We start from the raw sequence: 23,266 nt of genomic DNA, 5'->3' as shown, positions 1-23,266 counted from the left end.
TTTTTGGAAATAGTGTCCAGAGACTACGTACTACTGACCATTACCTTGTTTGTGTTTAGATTCCTGTTCTGTTTAGTGGCTCACTTTTTTTTGACAAACTTTTGCATTTCTTCCTTAGCCTGTTTTGCATCCAAAAATGACTGATTTTCCAGGAAAAAAAATATTCTGAGTACAGCTGGTTACAGCATTTTAATGTCACACCTGCCTCTCGACATTCCCTGATTGCTGGGATAAATTTGCATCTCTCCTACCTGATGTACAGTGAATAGTCATTTTCCACAAACAATCCACTGTCTCCAATGTTTAATACTTGCCTTCTGCTACATTTTTTTCAATATCAGATCTTTCTGCTGGTATAATTTTTATTTATTTTATTTTTATTTTACATTTGTTGACCGGGCTAGTCCAGCTGGATTAATGTCCATTTTCAGTGGAGGAGGTAGAAACAATTTTAAAAATACAATTAATTCATAGTACAAAAGTGTTATGCAATGGGAAAAATAAAATGTAGTCACATTTATTATAGATCTTAGTGAACTAAAAAAGCTAACTGCAGCTTTACTAATGCAGATCTTGCTGATTTCTCATGGTGAGGTTTAGAGCATACACATGATATGCCCTTTCAATTGACAAGTCTTGCTGTGGAATACTATTGCAGTTGCTTATTTTTGCTTTCATAAAATTAATACAGTCTGTTTCTTCCAGTTTCTCTGATAACAGCAGAAAATCTCAGGCTTTCCCTGTCTGCTCTGTCCTCTAACCCTGTCATTTTATTTAAACAGCTCTGCTTGACCAGTCTCATACTCGGCCAGCCTTTTGTTCATTTTGACCTCTGATTTTTACAGTTTTTTCGTTTTTTTTTCCCAAGCCTTTTGTTGTTTGAGTTGATGTACTCCTTCAGTGTTTCATCTGTTTTAATCAGCTCTCCATACATTTGATTTATTTTTCCTCTAGATGTCTTGCACCAAAGCTGTACCTTGAACTGATTTTTTTTTTCTGAACAGCTGCAGGATTCTTCCGAGACAGTGTTTTCTCTTCAGAGTTGATTTTCTGTCAGGCTAAGTTTCTTCTTTGCTGGCATCCAGGCAGTGTATATGCTAGCCAGTAACTGAATTTACTAAAACTTGCACAGTTTCTGAACCTTATTCCTCTATTTCTTTTTTCAGACTGGAAGAGCCAAAATCAAGCTTTTAATTAATGTACAGCCGTCTTGGAAGTCTTCAGAAATACTGGAAGACAATAAGCATTCTGCAAGAAAGGTTACTTCACAATATTGAAGTATTCTTTCTGGACAAATCATTTTTCCAAATGTTGGGGTTGCTTTGGAAGTTCCATTCACTGTAATCATGATCCTTGGAATACTGACAGTATGTGTGAAAACTGAATATGTATATACATATATATATATATATATATATATATAAGTATGAGGGTGTGATACTTTGCTGTAAGTAGCAAGGGTTTGAAAACACTTTCAGTACACTAAATTGAGTTTTGACATTTTGTCATTCACTGTACTACTTTTGCAGTTGCACTTTGTATTACATCATTGTTGAACTCGCATGGGTTTTACATGTCCAGCCCAGTTTTATGTTTGTTTTCAAAAAGTGTTAGTACTTATGGATCATTTATGTAGTGTATTTATATTTGTGGTGTTCCTGTCACTGAACTTTCCAATTTTTAGTTAGGATGAAGTATTTTACTGTCAAGGGAAGCACTTGTCAAACCTTTTCTTAGAGTCATTTTCAATTAAAGGCTCCACTCACTGACTCTTTCCACCTTACAGTTTGAATTTTATAGTTGGAAAAAACAATTGTGTCCTTTTTTAGACCAAGATTTTATAATTTGACATGGCTGTCTTAGAAAACTCTTTGCAAAATGGTTGATTTGCCATCAAAATTGGTCTACTGTTTATTAGCCAAAGCTAACCTTACTGTTGTTCTGCATTATGACTACACTGCCCTTCCACCTTATCTGACCACCATAGGATAAAAATAGGCAGAATCTTCTTTAAAGCATTTTTGTAGGCCATCTCCTATTCCTGATTTGTGGGTGCTTTGTCACTGCACCCTAAGTATCTAAATAAACTACTTTCTTTGAAGTCACATCACCTTTAATTGATAATGCATTTATTACGTGTTGGTGCAACTTTGGAGATAGTATAGAGATCTGTGGAGTGGGTGCAATGTCTAATCAAATACAAAGTAACAGCATATGCAGTTGTGGAAGCTTAACAAAATTGAGTCCTGGTGCATTACTTGCACATGCCAAACTTGTCTTGTGAGGTGCATGTGGGCTTGTATGTCTAAGCAGCCTGCTGACCGAGCAGCACACACTGTATGTAGCATGAGTAAGCTAGGCTGTTTATAGTGCAGTGGTACACAGGCATTCCTGCAGGTGCTGTCACTGCAGCAAGCCAAGCTGACTTTCTCCCCAGAATTGCCAAGCCATCATTGGCCATTCACTGCCATCTTCCTCCACATACTCCATTTAGAGCCCTTGCTGCTGGTTGAACATGCATCATCAGTGGTATAGTCAAGGATTTTTATCCCTCTGTGCCATGGGAGGACCAATAGTAGTATTCCTGTGGTTTTAATAACAGTTGAACCTTATAGCATGCAGATCTAAGTATGATGAAACTTTGTTAACTTCATGACATAAAGAGATGATGTTTTAACCATGACCTGGGTTAGACTAGTAACCCTGAGCATTAAAAGAGTAGATTTAGGAGAAGAAGGAATAGAGAGACTTTGCCTGCTCATGTCTCTTAGGGGTGAGGAATAGGAGGATTGTATGCTCTCAAAGTAATTGAAAAGGCTTACTTTCCTGTAGTGGATTGAGACATGCATTAGAATACTTGCCTCTGAGTGGGGGATTAGACAAGTTGATGTCACTGTGTAGGCAAGGACCACTCCTCATAGACCTGTGCACCCCCTGACATGTTCTGAGGACGTATAGAGAATGACCTTCCTAGTCACATCATCCTTCAGCCAAGGCAGTAATTGTGACAGTTCAGCTCTAGCTTGTACATTCCTTCTGAAGAATGGAGATCCACAACTCTACTGAGCCTCAAGGCTTCCTAGCTTGATTGCACTAGGGTGTCACCACAGATCATAAAAGAAGTCAAAGAGGATGAAATAGCGGAAAGCTTTTTGGTATATGAAGCCAGTCATGCTCTGGAAAGAAAAAAAATTAGTAATCATTAATAAGAATAGCTAGTATGAATAGACAGAGTTGCTACAAAATAACTTTGATAGTTTTGCAGATCAGTTTTCTGAGAACTTTGTGAGAAGCTTAAAAATAAACCCATATAACTGTGGAGCTATGGTCTTTTTTACAGCTATTTAAAAAACCGCACCCACCAAAGCGTGTTCGAAGTCGTTTTAATGGAGAAGTTACTGGAATCCCAACTTCTTTGAACTCTACACCTGATAAGATTTTCTTCCATCACTTGGACAACTTAAGGCCATCCTTTGCACCTGTTAAAGGTAACAAGCATATTTTTTTTATTTTAGTTCTAAGAGAGCATATGTATCTGTAGATCATAGATAACATTGATCATCTTTCAAAATGTCTATGCACCATGTTAATTTTCTAGTCTTTTATAATAGTTCTCATAGTTCAAGAAAACTCTGTATAGGCCAAATGAGCCCCTTCATAATGCAGACTCTGGCTTTAGTTAGGCAGGGAGAGCTTTTTACTTTCTACTGCCCTCCTTCAAAGTTCTCATTCTGCACTACTATGGTCTGGTGGACAATAACGGACTTTGTCAGACCTTGCCACTTAAAAGTGAATGAGAGTATTCAGAAGGGGGAAGGGCTTAGAGGCAGAGATTAAATGTTGTTTAGAGTAGGAAGGAAATTGAAAAAAATGTATTAAAAAATACATTAATCTTGCCTATTTCCAATTGTTTTTTTTTTTTTTTTTTTTTTGCCAGCTTCAAAAAAGTACTGTAATTTTGTTGCATCCTGATGAAGTCCCTTGGTGTGGCTGTGCAGCCAGTGATGGGCCAAAACGAGTTATAGTTAAACCCAGCCGAAAATGTACAGGCTGCCTTGGTAGTATCCTAGTAAAAATAAATGTCTTAAGAGCTCAGAAAAAACACCCATCATACCATATCAGTGAATTGGGTTCAGGAACAGACTGAGATATGATTAGAAAGGGAGTGCTGTGTGAGCATCTAATAATTTTCATCAGCTGTCTGGAAGGAAAGGATTTGTTGTCTGACTTCTTGTGTTATATCTGATTAATGGCACAATTGTATTTGTAAAACTGGGAGATGGATTAGTGGACTGTTATTAAAACCTCTCAAGCACATACATTCCTTGCTGCAGTGGAAGAGGATGACAAATTGAACAGGAAATAGAGAGCTCCTGTTGTTTATACAGTGCTAATCATTGCATGTAATAACCTGTAGGCTGAATAGTAATTATGGCTGAAGAGTCCAGAGAAGACATTGGCGTAAGAGGGTATTTCATCTTGAGATTTAAGCTTGAAAAGTACTTGAGCAGTAATGATACATAATCAGGGCAAAGATAGTGCTTGTAGAGAACAAAAGTAGGTAAGAGGAAATTTAAAAAAAATGTAGTTAACCGCAGTATTCAAAACCATCTGGAGTGAAAACATGTTCTTCTAGCATCTAAAGCCGTTATTTCTATGTTTGTATACATATGGGACATTACATATATTGCATACTAGACTCTGATGCACTTCTTCAAAACTTTCTAAAGTTAGGTGATTTTTTTTTTTTTTTTTTACTTTCCAGCAATATATTATGGAGATTTCTAATTAAAGTTAAGACCTGAAAGTCCATTTCTAGAATCATAACATTTCTTTCCTTTTGGTCTTCAAGCATTTATCCTGTTTAGGGTTACCCCCTTCCTTTTCACCTTCTATCAACTGTTTGATAAGCAGTGCGACTTACCACGTTTTGTACCACTGACAGAAATATACTCTAGAATAGATCCTAAAGGTGGCAGTGATACGGCTGCATATATGATAGTGGCTATCCCTGTTCATTCCAGAATTTTTTGCCATTTTGCACACTGAGTACTTTTTGCCAGAAGGACTTGTCTGACAGTGCTGGCAGCTGATTCTAAAAAAAAAATGACACTCAAGTTCAGTAAAAAGTATATATTTTTGAGAGTGTTTTTCCCATTTCCCAAAAATGTCAAATCATCATGTTCTTTAGCTGTTATATTACTACTACTTCTTCTGGCTTTTTCCTGATTAGGGGTCGCCACAGTGGATCACCTGTCCGCTCATGATTGGCAGTGAAGTTTTACAGTGTTGAGTTGCCAGCCCGGCACCCAACCTTCCACGGAAGGCACACACGCAAGCACTCACGCCTAGGGCCAATTTAGACTATCCAATCCACCTACAGCATGTCTTTGGAATGTGTGAGGAAACTGGAGTACCCAGAGGAAACCCACATGACCACAGGGAGGACATGCAGACTCCGCACATAGGTACCCCAGCCGAGGATCGAACCGGAGAACTTCTTGCTGTGAGGCAGCAACGCTAATTGCTGCACCACTGTGGCTGCCCTTTAGCTGTTATATTACTAAATATTTGTATTTTATTTTTTATTTTACATTTGTTAACCTAGTAGTATCTGTCTTTGACTTATTATCCACTTAGGCTGGTAGTCCTTTTCTTTCATTGGTGCCACAGTTTCCTGCCTTATAACTTTGTCAGATAGGCTCTCCTCCTTCTGGGAAGAAATCGTTAATTGGCTGCTCTGTGCTGCATACCTTGGCTCCTCAAGACCCATGGAAAAGAGACATCTTACTGCAATCAGCAAAGATCTTTGTGCCACAGAGGAAGCAGAATTTGTATGGAAGAACAATCTTGACCTGGAGGGACAAGCATGCAGTAATGCTAAGTGTGGTGCACCACACTACCATGCATACAACAACTCTATCTACTTTACCCCTTCTGGAGCAACGAGTGATATAGTAACAAACAGAACAGAGCAAACCTTGCCCTCTGGTCTCCACTGCTATGACTAAAACATGCACCTATCCTTTCACAATCAACTGGCAGAAATCACTTCATTCCACCATCCTCCATCTTCCTGTTCTAGTGATCAGGCCTGTAATTCAAACCCTTGTCTCCCGGGTATTGGCCAGGCACCATCCTTTCGCCCTTCAGAGCCAGCTTTGCTTTGTTTTCTTTAGTGATACCCGTCAGACTTTAATTTAAAGACTTATGCCAAGTTATTTGTGCTTTTTGAGAAAGAGGTGTTGAAGAAGATTGAACATTTTTACAGCAAGTACTCTGAGTTTTTCTTTTCATTTGTTAAACTGTGCTCATGACATAAGAGTCAACCCTATCTGGATTCAGTCTTGATAAAATATATGTTTTTCTTGTATCACCCGGTTTCCTTTATGCTGTGGAAGGTTATAGTTTTATTCAAGATTTAGAAAAATTTGTAAGACAAAGGAAGCAACATACAGCTTTTTTCTTGTGACTTCATATTCGGAACTGCTGAATGCTGTTCCAGACTATTGGTAATTAAAAAAAGTCTAGAACATTGCATTTGAGATGGTACAGCAAGAGAGCATCAAAAGTGAGAGGGAGAAAAAGATGAAATCTGCTTTGATCCAGGGGAAATGGTGTAGCAAACCAGTATATTCTGATATGTGTGTAACATATGTGTAACATCGACTAGAGTTATTTTTTGCATTTGCAAAGTTGCTGCTGGGTTTTTTTTTTTTTTTGCATTAGGAAATGCTTTTAGTTGGAGAGAAGGAGCCAGGAGGTTCACACAGTTAATCATGCAAGGTCTGAACAGTGTGTTCTGAGTGAAATACACCACATGGACGGCACAGTGGTGCAATGTTAGCGTTTTTGCCTCACAGCAAGAGGTTCTCATGTTTGATTCTCGGCTGGAGTGCCTTCTGTGCAGAGTCTACATGTCCTCCCTGCGTTCATGTGAGTTTCGTCCAGGTGTTCCAGTTTCCTCCCACATTACAAAGACATGCATCTGGAGTGTTTCTCCCCAGGCCGCCTCTGAAAATTGACTTTGTTCCAAGTTGGACTTTCCCAGTAAACAAATGTTAAATAAATAAATAAACAATATAATCCGCTTTTAAAGGGAAATTGGAAAGCAGTTAGTGGAAAATAAATGAAGTTTGAAATTGTGGAAAGTGAACAGTTATATGAGTAGTTGCTGCCCCAGCAGTTTTAGTACATTATTGCATACATAGAATAATATACAGCTTAGCTTATTTATTTAAGGGTAGCCAGTGAACGTTTTCTGAAGGCTAAAAGATAAATTTGGGACATGTGCCTATATATGGAGGGATAATGTTCCTTTTTTGGAAAGTGTATCTAGTTATGTTTGCTTGCTGTGAGTTAAAAGAGGTTAGAGAATGACATTGAAAATGTACACTGTTTGTTTTTTGTTTCTTGAGTGTTTCTGTTGAAACAAAAACTCTGTGAAAATGTGACATGGGTCCAAATGCAGATGAGAAGCTGCAATTGAGCATAAGATTAACCTGCAAAATACTAATGTCTGTATGTAAACCACATGTTGGAAACATATATTCAAAAAAGTGTCATGTATATTATGTGAAAGTTGAAGCATTTTATCAAAATGACCAAATATATCCATGTATCTGAATGCCATTGTAAGTATGGACAAAAAGAGTATTGAATTATATTAAGAACTGTAAGTGTACAGATAGTAATAGTACAGCAGAGACAATTAGATGGAAGTAAGCATGTGAATCTGGTAAAGAAAGAATTTGAGTGGTTATTCAGCAACGTAATCGGGGTCAAAGCAAAGGGTGCACTGATGATACAGATTATGTAAGGGGCTCCAATAATGAATAGAGTAGGAGAAGAAGAACAACATTTGTAGATTTGTGATAAAGGGTATTGCTAGGGAAGGAAGATTTTTAATTGATGTGTATTTATATTCCTTCTAAAGCCACTATTAAGGAGCTTAAGAGAATTGTGAGAGAGGTAATTATCTTCCAGCAGGGAAGGAATATTATTCATGATTTGGGTACCAAAACCTAATATGCAGTACTGAAGATGTATCAGGGGACCTAGAAGGGGAAAATATAACAAAAGAGGGTATATTTATGAAAAAGTGTATTAGAATGTTTGGAATCGAAAATGTGAAATTATTGGCAAGAACCCAGACAGAATTTACTTATTATTCTCCTAGGTGCAGTACCTGTTTTAGACTGGACAGAAATTATATTTCACAGGAAAAATGAAAATTTATAACACATCCAAAAACCGTTTCAGAAAATGCACCAATAAAGACTAAGATAACTGTGCAATGTAACAAAATAAAAATAAGACACTGGTGCTTTCGTACTTAACTGTTGATGAGAGGAATTTAAAGAATGGGTAATAAAATGATTCAAGGTTTGTTAGGGAAGATGCGCATCCCTTCAGAAGGGGTAGCTGCAGAGGAGAATACAATGAAAATGGAACTAAAAGACATGGTAGAAATGAGACACAAACAAACACACACACACAGGTAAAAAGTAATAGGACTGATTTAAAGGGATTATCATAAAAGTATTGCTGGTGAAAGGAGATTTCACAAAAAAGAAGAGTGCTAAAAGAAAATAAATAAGGGAGTATTTGGATAATATGCATGAGTTTAGAAAAATTGCTGCTAAGCAAGTATTTTTGATAATCTGAGCACAAAAACTAATAGGACAATACTGTAAATCATATACCCTACTTTATATCATTAGTGATTAGAAGAACACTTAAAGGGTAAGAGTAACTGTAAGTACAACAATTTATGTTCTTATTAATGTTTGTATTAAACATTTCATGATTTAAACTGAATGTTGTTTGTAATAAAGCAGTTTTGTGGAGTGTCAAAAATGAAAAGGGCACTAGGCAGTTGGTGCAGAACCAAGTATCACATAAGTTGTGTATTGCGAATTCAGACTTACTTTAAATGTGAAAAGGGAGTCTTTTCTGTGATTGTTGGGTGTTTTAAAGATATTAAAGTAAGCAAGTGCTTTTTAGTTGTATGAAATGTAGGCTTTGCAGTATAACAATAGAAGGAAGGCTGTAGAAAAGCAAGTTTAACATTGCCATGCTGTGATCTTGGGATGCTGGGGTGGGAGTGGAGTATAAAATTTAGCTGTTTATATTGTATGTAGAATTAAGATTTATTTTCTTCTTTTTAACAGTGCTGAATGTCTGCATTAATGCCCTTGGCTTAAACTGCAAACAAATGTTTTTTGTAAGTCAGTAGGATTGATAAACAACCAAATGATAGCCATGAATAGTGGTAAGTTTCTTACATCTGCAAAGATGTTAGCTTGTTTTTTTTTTCCATTAGCAAATGTTTAGTGGAAGTGAACAAGTCTGCAGCTGAAAGCAGTTGCGCATTCTGTTCTGTGTGAAATTTACAAGGATTTATCACTGACAGCATTTAAAGTAAAACAAGCTGTCTTCAGTTTCAAGCAGTTAATATTGAGGGTTTTGAGCTTTCTTTACTGAGGGAAATGCAGAATTTAAAGTTCAGTAGCAAGGTTCTGTGAAAAATAAAGTTTGAAATTATGGGAAGTAAATAAGAGATACCAGACTCCCTAATGCATTTAATAGAAGACCGTACAATTAAATTATTTAAAAGTAGTCAGAGCACTTCAAATTAGGCTAAAAATTAATGTTTTCTGAAAGCATACAAGCTATTTTTCATATCTGAGAGGGGAACAGGGATAAGAAAAGAACAGGCAGCAATCAGTGTAAGCGTGAACACAGGTAATCTTAAATTTAGGTTTGGTAATGTCTTTGGGTACAGCTATAAATTTGGGGACAGTTCCTATCTGCAGGGTTGAACTTCATTTTTATAAAGATGCACATAGTTTTGTGTGTTTTCTTTAAGTTAATAAGGGATGTGTTTTTTTAAATGTGTTTTTTTTTGTTTTAGGGTTTTCATTAAAACAAAAAGTCTTAAAAATGTGCAAAGGTTCAGATGGAGATGAGAAGAAACAACTGTATGAAAGATCAGCCTGCCAAACAGTGTGTGCATGTAACAGAAAAGTTGGAAGTGCACATCCAAAAAGACAGTCATGTATGGTAGGTAGGGTGTAAATGACTTTCCAGGTAGGAAGGAATATTAAATGATATTAAGAAATGCAGAGTGCAAATAACAGTGCTGCAGGCAACATTTGGAAAGAAATGAGCATGTGAATTTTTCAAAGGATTTCAGGATAGGTATGCAGCAGAATGTCAAGGAGAAAGGAAAAGGGGAATAACTATACTAATTGCTAGAGGGGCTCCTGTAATGATAGAAGATGGGGGTGAAGGGCAGGAATGGTAGATTTCTTGTAGTAAGAGGCTGTTGACAAGTGAAGGAGGACTGTGCTGGCATGTATTTATATTCTACCAAATACTGCTGTTGTTTAGCTTAAGAACATTTTGGGAGAAATAATCAGCTTGCAGCAGGCAATGTTACTTATAGGTTGGGACTAGAACTTGATTTACAATAGTATCAGGAGACGAAGATGGGAAGATATAACAAAAGAGGGTGAATTTCTGAAGACATTTATGAAAATATTTGGCATGGAAGATGTGAATTCAGTAGTGGGAACTTGGGCATAACTTGCATATTATTCTTCAAGGTACAATAAATGGGCTAGAGTAGAACTTATAGTTAATAGAAACATTTATTTTATTGAAAACTTTGATGCGCATCCAGTAACTATTTCAGATTTTGCACTGTTAAAATTGTATAAAAATGCAGGGTAATGGAGTGAAAATAAGACACTGGTCCTTTCCCACCTACCTGTTAAAAAAGAGGAATTTGAAGAATGGTTAGTGGATATTATTCATGAGTTATTAGTGAAAATAAAAATATATCCAGAAATTATAGGTAGTGAGTGGGATAAAATGAAAACGAAGTTTACAAATAGGTTAGAAATAAAGGAGCAAGAGCTGTGGTTAAGAAGTAATAGGAATTACTTACAGGGGCTGACAAAGCTTAAGGTATTGCAGAATAAGGAGAATCTCATAGAACAAGAAGAGGTGTAAATGCAGAGTGCTAAAGAGAAAATAAGAGAATATCTAGATAATATGCATGAGTTTAGAAAGATTGCTGTTACGCAAGTATTTTTGATAATAACTCCAGAACATAAGAACGTTTAGCACAGTGACAGGCAGCAGAAAGTAGAAAGGAGTGCCGCCAAATATTTGGAACTTGTAACAAGAAAAATAACTAGAGATTTTGTAGAAGTATTAGAGATATTTTGAAAATGTTATGAAATTTTGTATAAAGGAGAGAAATGTGGACGTCAAGAAATAGTACAAATGGAATATTGGAAGGCTTAATTATGGTAGATTTGGCTGAACAACTAACATTTAAGATGGGAGGAGATAAAGGCTAAAACAATGATATTTAATCAATCTTCAGGAAAGTCTCTAGGAACAGATGGTATTCCTGTGGAAGTTTCGAAGTTAGGAGAGCAGAAAGTAATAAAGATCTGGAATATTTTGTTTGACAGTATTTTAAAATGGGGTAGGGTCGGGGAGCACCAATATCTCGGGAGAAAGCTGTGGTGGCTGTTTTACCTAAGGATAGCAAAGCTCCATCACACTCAGCTTCTTATAGACCTGTTTCAACTTTAAATCATGATTATAGAGTGTTTATGTCTATACTATATAAAATAATGGCAAATGTGTTACCAAAATTGTTGTTGGTGGGTCTTGATGCAGAGAAAACATTCAACAGAGTAAGCTGGGATTTTATGAATAGGACAATGTAAGTATTTGCATTCCGTGATACAATAATAATGTTAATTATGAGGATATTTGAAGGATTGGAGGCAAGAATTTTGAAGCGGGAGGGTTCATCTCTAATAAGTTGTTTGAACAGAGGAACCAGGCAGGGTTGTCCTCTTTCCTCATTGTTATTTGCTCTATATTTAGTGCTATTAACAAAGAAAATAAGGAACTCAGAAATGCAAGGATGTAATTAGTATGGTAGTGAAACAAATTTGGCTTTATTTGCAGATGATGATATTTTGTACCTCATAAATCTAGAAAAAGACATTTCAAGTGTTGTGGAACATTTTGAGACAGTTTCAAGATTTTTGGGTATATAAAATTAATGAAGATAATACAAAGTATATAGCCATAAATTATGTACCCACACACAAACTGGTTCAGCAATACCCGTATTTATTGGAACACAATAAGATTAAGTATTTAGGAGTAAGGATTAAAAAGGCTTCTGTTTTGGCAGCTAAGGAAAACTGAGAAACTGGAAGCTCTTGTTTATGGTTATGGATAGTAAGATACAAGCATTTTATATATGGGTAAAGCATATGATTATCAACCAGAGATGAATTGTGGAAAATAATTAAGAAGATTTTAATTATCTGTGAGGTGAAGAGGGCAAGAGTTAAGTGGGTTAAGCCTATCCTTCCGGTAGAACAATGTGGTTTAGGATTACCTGACTTTAAGGGATATTTTAGAGCTGCACAGTAAGGCTCCTATGCATAACACATGCAGAAGGTAATAATTCAGAATGGATAGGGAGGATGATAAAGCAAGGGGAAGTTCAAAAGTAAATAAGAGTGGGATTTGTTGTGCCGATCTTCCGAAAAAACGCAAGGATAAAGACAGAGACAGACTGCACTGGTCCAAAACTGCCAACGATGCTCACCCTTCAGCAGCTTTTTCCTATGCTGTCCAAAGATGCCTGGTTAGCAGCCTTAGACCTAAAAGAAGCCTATCTGCACATCCCTGCCAGGGACTCATGCAGGAAATACCTATGTTTCAGGGCAGGCTCTATGCATTATCAGTTCTCTGCACTTCCCTTTGGCTTATCCACTGCTCCCAGAGTCTTCACAAAATGCCCTTCTTCAGCCATTGCCTATTTCAGACAGAGAAAGATTCAAATTTACCCTTAGTTGGACGATTGCCTGATTCGGGCAGACAGGAAAAGCTGTTGCAGCACCTGATATTTTAAAATAACCTTCTAACCTCTCTGGGGTACACTATCAATGAAAAGACATCACAATTAGGCCCCAGTCAAAAGATTGTATTCCTGGGAGCAAGCTTGGACACAGCATCCCAGATGGCATTCATTACTCCAGAAAAACAAGCCTATCTGACAGGCTATTTCGCTCAAATGGCCACCAGCTATCTACAAGGAAAATCCTGCAGGTATTAGGGTTCATGGCCTCTTGCATTCTACTAATTCCGTACGCCAGACTGCATATGAGGAAACTTCAATGGTACTTAAAAAGTCTTTGGTGCCAACATTCTCAGGACCTGGAAACTGTCATACCTATCATACCTTGTCTAAGGACAGAGTTTCTTTGGTGGGCAGCAGCATGCAACCACAACAAGGGACTTCCCTTTACTCAACCCCATGCCGCCCAGACCCTAACCACAGACACATCAGACTATGCCTGGGGGGCACATCTGGATGACAAGTGCATTCAGGGCCACTGGAGTCCAAGTCAAATTCATCTGCACATCAACCAAAAAGAGATGCTAGCTGTTCAACATGCTCTGACAGCTTTCAGATCCCTGCTGTCACCAGGACCCCTGCTAATAAAAACAAACAACACCACAGTTATGTGGTACATCAACAAGCAGGGGGGAACCCACTCTAACCCAGTCTGCAGGCTAGCCATGACCCTGTGGAACACGGCCTTGGACATGCATATTCATCTGCAAGCTCAATTCCTGCCAGGCAAACAAAACTCTCTGGCAAACGACTTAAGCAGAAATCTCCTAGACCCACATGAGTGGCAATTAGACCCCAGCACTTTCAGCCTTCTAACCCAGAAATTGGGGAACCCCGGAGGTGGACCTTTTTGCCTCCCCCTACAATCACCAGCTCAGCAAATTCTGCACCAGGACACCACAGCAGGGCCTGGAAAGTGGATACCCTATCCTTCCAGTGGGTAAAAGTCTCAATCTATGCATTTCCCCGTCTGCCTCTTCTCACAAGAATATTACTCAAGATAAGACAGGACAGGCCAAGGGGAATACTGATTGCCCCAGACTGGCCACGCCAGCACTGGTACCAACTACTGCACAGTCTGTCACTGGTGCCACCCTGGCACCTACCCCAGATCCCAACCCTCCTCACTCAGCAGGAGAGACAGATCTTGTGTCCGCAACTGCAAACCCTGAATCTTGCAGACTGGCTTATTCCTTGAATTCTCCTCCAGTGACCAGCCTAAACAAGCAGGTGCTGGACGTCATTTTTGAAGCCAGAAGACACAGTACAAGGAAATCCTATACTGATAAGTGGAAAAAGTATTGTTCCTGGATTCAATCTAAAGGAGAGGACACAACACTGACCTCCTTACCTCTAATTCTGGATTACCTAGCAGATCTACTCCACAGAGGCCTAACCTTCTCTTCTATTAAGATCCATGCCTCTGCCATCTCGGCTCATTACAACACTGAGCACCTCTCTTCTCTTACCCTCTCATCAAACAGTTTCTGAGAGGGGCCAGACAAAGCTCACGCTACCTCCCTTTGAGCCTGCAGCGTCAGCAGAGCTAAAATTCCTCTCTTGGAAAACAGCCTTGCTTCTGGCCATCACTTCAGGTAGGAGAGTGTCTGAGCTACAAGAACTTATGGCTGTGGAGCCCTTCATTATTTTTCATGCTGACAAGGGTCTCCCTCAGGACTGACCCTTCCTTTATGCCTAAAGTGGTGTCTAGTGTGGCTCTCAACCAATCTGTCCATTTGCCAATCTTCTTCCACAACCCTCAAAATAAAGGGGGAAGGATCCTGCACTCCTTAGACGTGCACAAACAGCTCAGATTCTACCTTGATAGGACTAAGCCCATCAGGAAATCTGACCAGTTACTAGTCAGTTTTGCACTAGGGACAGAGGGCAAGGCCATATAAAAACAAACACTTTCCAAATGGATAGCACACTGTATCCATTTCTGCTACAAACACCATGGGAAACCAACCCCTCAGGGGGTCAGAATGCATTCCTCTAGGGCAGCTTCTACCTCCACCGCATTCCTCAGGAAAGTCCCTACCAGGGACATTCTGGAAGCTGCTACCTGGAGTTCTGTTCACACCTTCACCAAGCATTACCACCTGCCTATCTTTTCCAAATCCAGGGCAGGTTTTGCAGCAGCAGTCCTGCAGGGCATACTAGCCAGCCCCAAAACACCTTGACTGCCTCCACCTATTCTTCAGCTTTGGGAATCAACCCAAGTGTGATGACTGCAACAGTGAAACATGAAGAACATAGTACAGTTGTGTACACTTACCGTAAATGTAGATGTTTGAGTGTATTCACTGTTGCACTCCTGGTTTCCCACCCTCCAGCCCCCTTGTCTCTCTCTCTTCCCCCTCTCTATGCCTATTACTCACCCCTTAAAGGGCTATTGGTATTTACTTTTTACCAGTGGTGTTTTCCCACCATAACTTAGCTCCCTATTCGGGGGGTTCCTGACATTTGGGGCAAGAAAAACTGATGTAATGGCGTCAGCTACCTGTTTTTATACCCCTGAAGACATGATGTCAGTCCTGAAGCGACAGCAACCAACACAGAAATACTAAGTCTCTGGTATTCAGGCCCATCTGAGGGCTACCTGCAGGCAGATAACCCAAGTGTGATGACTGCAACAGTGAATACACTCGAACATCTACATTTATGGTAAGTCTACACAACTGTACTTTACTGAAACATGGTTTAAATCCACAGAGAGTACCCCAGGAGTGCAGGGCTCTAATGTCTTCCACACATTCAGATCAGCTACTGCACAGGAAGGGACAGAAGGTGGAGGTGACTCAGTTTTCATCAAAAACAAACACACCTCAAGGTTGATCAAGTAGTATGACTCACTTGAACTTCTGTGCATCTTTTATGCCTTAGACAAAATCCCATGCCATATCCTTGCAAGCTATTCATCCCCCTCTATGACTTAGGAAGCTTTTAACACATACTTTAACATCCTGGAAACACTCTACATTCAACCCAATACCATATTCATGGGCAAATTTAACTGTCCCAGTATAAACTGTGAATTGTTTATGATCCAAAACATTCAGGCCCCAAGATTCTTGGACTGTGTAAACACAAACACCCTGAACAATCTTGTCCGTATGCCCACTAGGGTACAAACACAGACACGGGAAGAACTCTGCACACCACTGTTGGAACGTCTTCACTGGTCAGGTCTAACCATAAAACTGTCTCCTTTAAAAAAAAAAAAACTGGCACCCCAGCTAACCTGGAACTTTTAGGAATTATTCTAAGGCAGATTTTGTACCATTAAGTGACACCCTAGCAAAATTTCAAGCCCTCCCCGAATCATGAGAGCACCACTGCCTATGCAGCATTGTTCACGAAAACCCTATGCAGTCATGTTAATGGCTGCATAGATACAGCTGTACCTAACCAGAGTAAGCACAGGAAAACTAAAAAATAAATAAATAAAAACAAGCTACCCTGGTGGAATCTTAGCATCAGTAAGTTGTATAACAAAAACAAGAAAATCTTGGCAGAAATTAGGAAGTGCAATGTCCAGGAGGGTAAAAACTCCCTCATCAATCTAAACAAGTACTTAGGGGGCTATTCAAGTCTACCAGAGCCAAATATAAGGTATTAATAGCCTCCCAATCAATCAGCAGTCACAAGACATTCTTCTGCTATGTCCCTAACCGCAAAGGTGATACACAACAATGATGTGCCAAGCTAATTGTAAATGGATCCACCTGTATTGAGCTGGAATATATAACAAATCTACTGGCTGACAATGTTAGCTCCAGTTTTTCTCCCAGCACCCTTCAGGAAATACCTTCAGCCATAAATCCCCAAACTATCACTAGTTACCAGGCCCTCAGTGCACTCTCCAAGGCCAAGAACACTGTATCGATGTGCCTTGATAGTATTCCAGGGAACTTCCTTAATACCATGAAACATAACCTATTAGGACCACTGCAATCACTGTGTAACCACAGCCTCCAGTCAGGGCTTCACACCAGAAAAATGGAGGACTGCAACTATCATCCCTCTGCATAATGGTGGGCCATCAACAGACCTGGCTAACTACAGACCCATAAACCTAACTAGTCTCATATGCAGTGCCATAGAAAGAATTATCATGAAAATGATAAACATTGACATAGGAAACATTCATATGCTGGACCTTTCCCAGTTTGGTTTGTTCAAGAGCAGGTCATGCCTACTCAACCTAGTGGGCTTTTTCAAGGAGGTCTGCAAAGCAGTGGACGAAGGCAAAATAAGTGTATACTGCCTACCTTCACCTGGTCAAAACATTCAACACAAGACTTCACTTGGGCATTGTAGACAAACTAACGAAGTTCAGTATAAACCCCCCTATGTCACTCACTGCATAGCCAGCTGGTTCAAATTCAAAGATAGGACCCAAGAAGTTAGGATAAGGCAGTTTACCTTCACAAAAAGGTGAGTTACAACTGCCTTTTTTGGCAATGTCAAAACAAATTTTCCAGTGTAACAAAATCTAATCCAGACAAACTCAGGGTTGTGCTGCCTAATGCTAGGAGTTTAAACACGAAATTGCACTCCCTGGAAGCACTCTTCACCTTAGAGGATGTTGTCATCTGTGCAGTTACCAAGATATGGTTCAAGGTCACTGAGAGCACCCAGGCCATGCAACGCTACAATGCCTTCCATACATTCAGACCTCAAAGTGAGCATGAAGAAACCAAAGGTGAAGGTGTATCCATCTTCATTAAAACCAAATGCACTTCAAGACTGTTTAAACAGCATGACTCTCTTGGACTTCTCCATGTCCAGTTAACTATTGGGAAAGTACCATACCACATCATTGCTAGCTGTAGATCCCCCAGCATGAACCAGGACAAGCAGACAATCTACCTCGATTTACTGGAATCCTTCGCCACACAGCCCAACACCTTAGTCATGGGAGATTTCAACTGTTCTTCCATAGACTGGGAGACATACTCAAAAATATGCTCACCTAGAGGTTCCTGGACTTTAACACAAATGCTCTGGAACAGATAATTTACACCCCCACTAGGGGCACTAATTTTCTGGACATAGTATTCACCACCATCGAGGCACTGTCCTTCACCATGTGTGATGCCCACCCTGGTTAGGTCAGATCACAAATCAGTCTTGTTTGAAGTAATTACTAGAACTGACACCCTCACAGGAACAAAAGTTATAAAAATCTTTACCAAAGCTAACTGCAGTCTGCTCCATGATAGTATAAAAAGCTTTATACCACCCTCAATCGCAGAGATCAATGATCACTATGCAGGGGTGTACACATATGCCCTGTAAAAAACACTTAAGCAACTCTGCTGTACCTGACCAGATCAGAACCAGGTCTTCCCTTAAAAACAAGCCACCATGGTAGACTTCAAGTATAAATAGATTGTATAACAAGAGGAAGAAACTGTTGTCCAAAAGCAAGAGGGTTATCACTTTGCAGAGGAAGAGTTCCCTTCCAAGCCTAAACAAGAACATCAGAAATCTTGTAAAGTAAATTATGAAACTAAAATCACATCCATAGCCAAGGATAATCATAAGGCATTATTTAACTACATCTGAAGTCTAAAAGGGAATGCCCAGCTATGTGCCGAACTGGTTGCAGATAGGATCACTCATACTACCCTGGAAGATATTGCCAATCTGCTAGCTGACAGATTCAGTGCAAACTTCACCCCCCCCCCCAATCCCCACGTACCATATCCCAAAGCATACCTGACACCAGCTGTCTGCCAAGTTTCTCTGGACAACACATCATCTCTGCACTCGCTAAGACCAAAAAGACATCCTCGGTGGGACCAGATAATATCCCAGGTTGTTTACTAAACAATCGAAAACAAGACACACTTGGCGTTCTCTATAATCATAGCTTGAGAATTGTCTATGTTCCTGCAGAATGGAGAACAGCAGCGGTACTCCCCCTGCACAAAGAGGGAGGGTGACATCAGCTGACCGTGGGAACTACAGACCTATAAGTCTAACAAGCCTCATCTGCAAGGCCATGGAAAGAATTATGGACCTTATCAACAAGGACATAGGTAACCTCCAAACGCTGGACCCAACCCAGTTTGGCTTCATTAAGGTTAGTTCATGCTTATTAAACCTGGTGGACTTCCTTGAAAATATCACCAAAACCATGGATTGAAGGTAAGACAGTGCACATTGCCTATCTCAACCTTGCCAAGACTTTTTACACACTTCCCCACTCTGGCATCATTGAGAAACTCTCTGAGGTAGGGATCAAACCTTACATTACTAGATGGGTAGCCATTTGGCTCACCGGCAGAACACATTCTGCCAAAATTGTTAATTCCATCTTCAGCAGTGGACCCTTCACCAGTGGAGTACCACAGGGATCTGTGGTGGGCCCCTTACTGTGTAGCATGTATTTCTTCGAAGTCCAGGCCAAAGTAGCCATTGGCTCACCATGTTCCCTGATGATTGCAAATTGGGAGCAATCACCGAGTCCCCCAATGATGTCAACATATTACAAGAAGGGCTAACACAAACAAATGATTGGTGCCAAAGATATTGTCTAAAACTAAATGCAAAAAATGCATTATTATTCCCTTTGGCAAAACAGAATTCCCTACTAATTACAGTATTGACTGCACCACCCGAGTTTTAACCCAGTGGTGCAAGACTTGGGTATACAGGTTGATAACAATCTGAACTTTGACCACCAAGTTTCCACAGTGGTAAGAAAAGTCTTCTGTGTAGCACACCTCGTAAGGAAGGGCGTAGCATCCAGGTCAAGGGATGTTATAACTTCACTAGAGTGTAATGCACACCTTTGCATGTACCTCACCAGACATTGGCAACAGCTGTAGAGACCTCAGAGCTTTCTCACTAAGAAAATACAGGGAATACATGGGCTCCAAACCATGACTTACATGGACAGGCTGAAAGCCCTCTCACTTTACTCTTTATCTTATAGGCTGCTGAGAAGTGACTTGTGCCTGGACTATAGGGCAATCTCCAACCCTCCCCTAATGGAAATTCTGCACATCTGCAAGTCAGATGGCACAAGAGTCACTCGCTCTAGGGATTTTAACCTAACTTGTAACATTAACGGAACATGCTGGAGAGACAGATATGTCTTCCAGAGACTGCTGCTTCTCTGGAATAGACTTTTTGTTCATGTAAAACAGAGCTCCTAACTGACCATATTCTAATGCAGCCTAGATAACTGGATGGGGGACTGCAGATTTGCCCCTGGGGTAGCACCCATGTCCCTCATGGGCAGGGGTAGCCAGTGTTGATCACAGACCCGCCCTGTGCATAAATTCTTTCTGCAAACCACCCAGAAAGAACAAATAGGGATACTTGTATTAACATGACTAGGCTTGTAAAGGCTGTAGGGCTACTAGCCTAATAACTCCTGTGAACCTATGAGTCACTCAAGGCTCAGTGCTGGGTCCACTTCTTTTTGGCATCTACTTTTTTGAGGTCAAGGCCAGCAACAGGGGCCTTTGGCTGCTAAACTTTGCAGACAGTTGTAGTCTAGATGTAGTCAGTGAATCCCCCAAAGGACAAATACCCTGCAAGAAGGCCTGGCACAGACAGATAACTGGTGCCAAAGCCATGGTCTAAAATTCTCTGCTAAGTACTGCATAATGGTGTCCTTTAGGAAGAGAACTGTCCCCTAGAAACTACCGCATTGATAATACACCCCTAAGAGTAGACACTGTAGACAGTAATGTGGCCTTTGCCCACCACATGTCTATGGTAGTAAGGAAACCATTCTGTGTTGCACAACTTATAAGCAAGGTTATGGCATGTAGATCAAAGGATGTTATTGTTTCATTGTAACAGTGACATCCTTGGACCCTAATGCCATTCTGTGTTGCTCAACTTATAAGCAAGGTTATGGCATGTAGGTCCAAGGATGTCATTGTTTCATTGTAACTGGCTGTTATTAGACCAGTCAGTGAGTACATCACCCACTTTGGTATGTACCTGACCAAGTTTGTTTGTTTGTCTTTTCCCGGTTAGGAGTCGCCACAGTGGAACTCCAGTCCGCTAATGATTGGCAGTAGATTTTTTTATGGTGCTGAGTTGCCAGTCTGACGCCCAGCCATCAGCAAAGGCACACCTATTCACGCATGTCTTTCCGAGGCTTCTCAACCACGGGGAGGACATGCAGACTCCACACAGAAGGCACTCCAGCCATGAATCGAACAGGAGAACCTCTTGCTGTGAGGCAACACTGCTACCGCTGTACCACCGCGGCTTGTATGTGCAACAATTGGAGCTTCCACAGAGTTTCCTCACAAAAAGAATACAGGTCATAAACAGCATGTCCTACATGGCCTACCTTAAAGCCCCATCCTTGTAGTCTGTCTCCTACAGACTGTTGAGATGTGATCTATGCCTGGCCTACAAAGCATCCTGTGATCCATCTGTGATGGACCTGTTGTACATCCACAAAAGAGATACCATCAGAACAACCTGATCTAGGGATCTAAACCTCATCTGTGTCATAAATAGGACATATTTGTGTCTCAGAGACTCCCTTTTCTCTGGAACAGGCTTCCCATCCATGTGAAACAGAGTTTTTCCCTATTCCAATTCAAATATAACTTAGATCAGGGGATGGGGAATTGTAAATTTACCTTTGGTCTGACACACATGTCTGTTAAGAGACCACCTGTAAGTGCTTGACTACCCATACCCAACCTTCATATACCTGTTAAAATAATCCGAGGGCATCAACACTTGTCAGATACATTTGGGAAGCATGGCTAGGCATAAAAAGGCCCCCTGGGGTCATTGTCCTATTAATCATATCTGAACCTATAAGATGTGCCCCCTTTCTAGTAACAAATCCTACTGTGGTATACCACTCCAGTTGCTTATTTGTACTTTCATAAAATTGGTACAGCCTGTTACTACAAAAAAAAAATGTCCAGGTTTCCTCTGTGTGTTGTGTCTTCCTGCTCAATTTTTTATAACGGTTCTTAAGAAGCTTCAAATTCAGCCAGTCATTCCTTTATTTCATCCTGTGATTTCTGTATTTTATTAACTGTCATCTGAATAACTACTTAAAGCTTCTTATATTCTTTCTAGTCTTAATACATCTCTTGTGTACCACATATTCCTGGCACATTTTGGTCATATATCTGACGTACAGTGCAAAAGGAAGATACCTAGGTTTTAGTATCTTGGCTGGATGTATGTTTATCACTGGCAGGATATACGACATGTTGGTAGTACTGCAACATTGTTCAATCCAACATCTGTTATGGTAAGCTGTTGTTGAACTGTACTTTTCTTAATGATAAAAAGTGTGTCTAACTTAGCTTGCCAAATGAAAACAGAGGTAATCCAGAGGGCTCAACTAAAGTCTGGTATCCCATGTGTGACCCAGAGGGTGACGGGACTAACAAGAAACAGATTATAAAGGATAAGGCCAGATAAAATCACGTTTGCAAGCAGATCTAGGAGATTCTCGCTCTCTCTCTGATGCCCTCCCTGTAAGAACAATAGACACCTTGTTGAAGTGTCTAGTAGTTTATTCAGTTAAGTCAGTAGATGGGCAAGTGTTCTTGTTCTAATGACTTAGAATTAAAACAAGAGCACTTGTCCATCTACCTGCGTAACTGAGTAAACTACTGGAAACTTCAACAAGGTGTGTTTATTGTTCTCACAGGGAGGGTATCAGAGAGAGTTTCCTAGGTGTATTAGTTTATTAAGCGGAGAAAGTGCTTAGCTGGGGAACCTGACATCCCTTAAATCACAGGAAAACATAGCTGAGTAAAGTTATTGTGCAAAGTACTTGTGTCATAACTGACAAGAGCATCTTTCACAGAGCACAGTAGTATAATGTCGACAGAGCACAGTTGTATTATGGATGCCGCAGTGGTGCAGCAGTAGTGTTGTCACCTCACAGCAAGAAGTTCTCTGGTTCAATTCTTGACTGAGGTGCCTTCTGTGTGGAGTCTGCATGTCCTCCCTGCATCCGTGTGGGTTTCTTCTGGCTGCTCCGTTTTCCTCCCAAGTTACAAAGACGTGTCTGGAGCATTTCTCCCTGGGTCTCTGCTGAAAATTGGCTTTGATCGAAGTTGGACTTTCCCGGTAAACTAATGTTAAATAAATAAATAAAATAATAATCAAGGGTTCTCCATTTACATTAGGTGCTTTATACAGAAAAAAATTGGAATTGGAAAACCCCAGGCCCAGATACAGTACCTAACTTCTGGTTAAAAATATTAACATCTTTGCACGAAGATTTAGCCATGAGTAAGAACTGTTTATATGCGCACCCCGAACAAACACCAACCTGGCTAA

The 23,266-nt window shown here is 40.0% G+C and overlaps 1 protein-coding gene across 1 annotated transcript in view; it reads left to right on the top strand.

The window, feature by feature from the left end:
* Positions 1-23,266, top strand: part of WDFY3 (WD repeat and FYVE domain containing 3) — a 5,086,165-nt gene that overhangs the window by 4,738,744 nt on the left and 324,155 nt on the right. Inside the window, exon 56 of the mRNA XM_044059488.1 lies at positions 3,341-3,488. Coding sequence (XP_043915423.1) covers positions 3,341-3,488 — 148 coding nt within the window. The remainder of the gene's footprint in view (positions 1-3,340; positions 3,489-23,266) is intronic.

The sequence above is a fragment of the Protopterus annectens genome, chromosome 17.part0, assembly GCF_019279795.1.
Source record: "Protopterus annectens isolate FY-2018-M chromosome 17.part0, PAN1.0, whole genome shotgun sequence".
Classification (NCBI taxonomy): domain Eukaryota; kingdom Metazoa; phylum Chordata; order Ceratodontiformes; family Protopteridae; genus Protopterus; species Protopterus annectens.
Note: the sequence above shows the minus strand (reverse complement) of the source record. Positions and strands in the feature narration are given on the sequence as shown.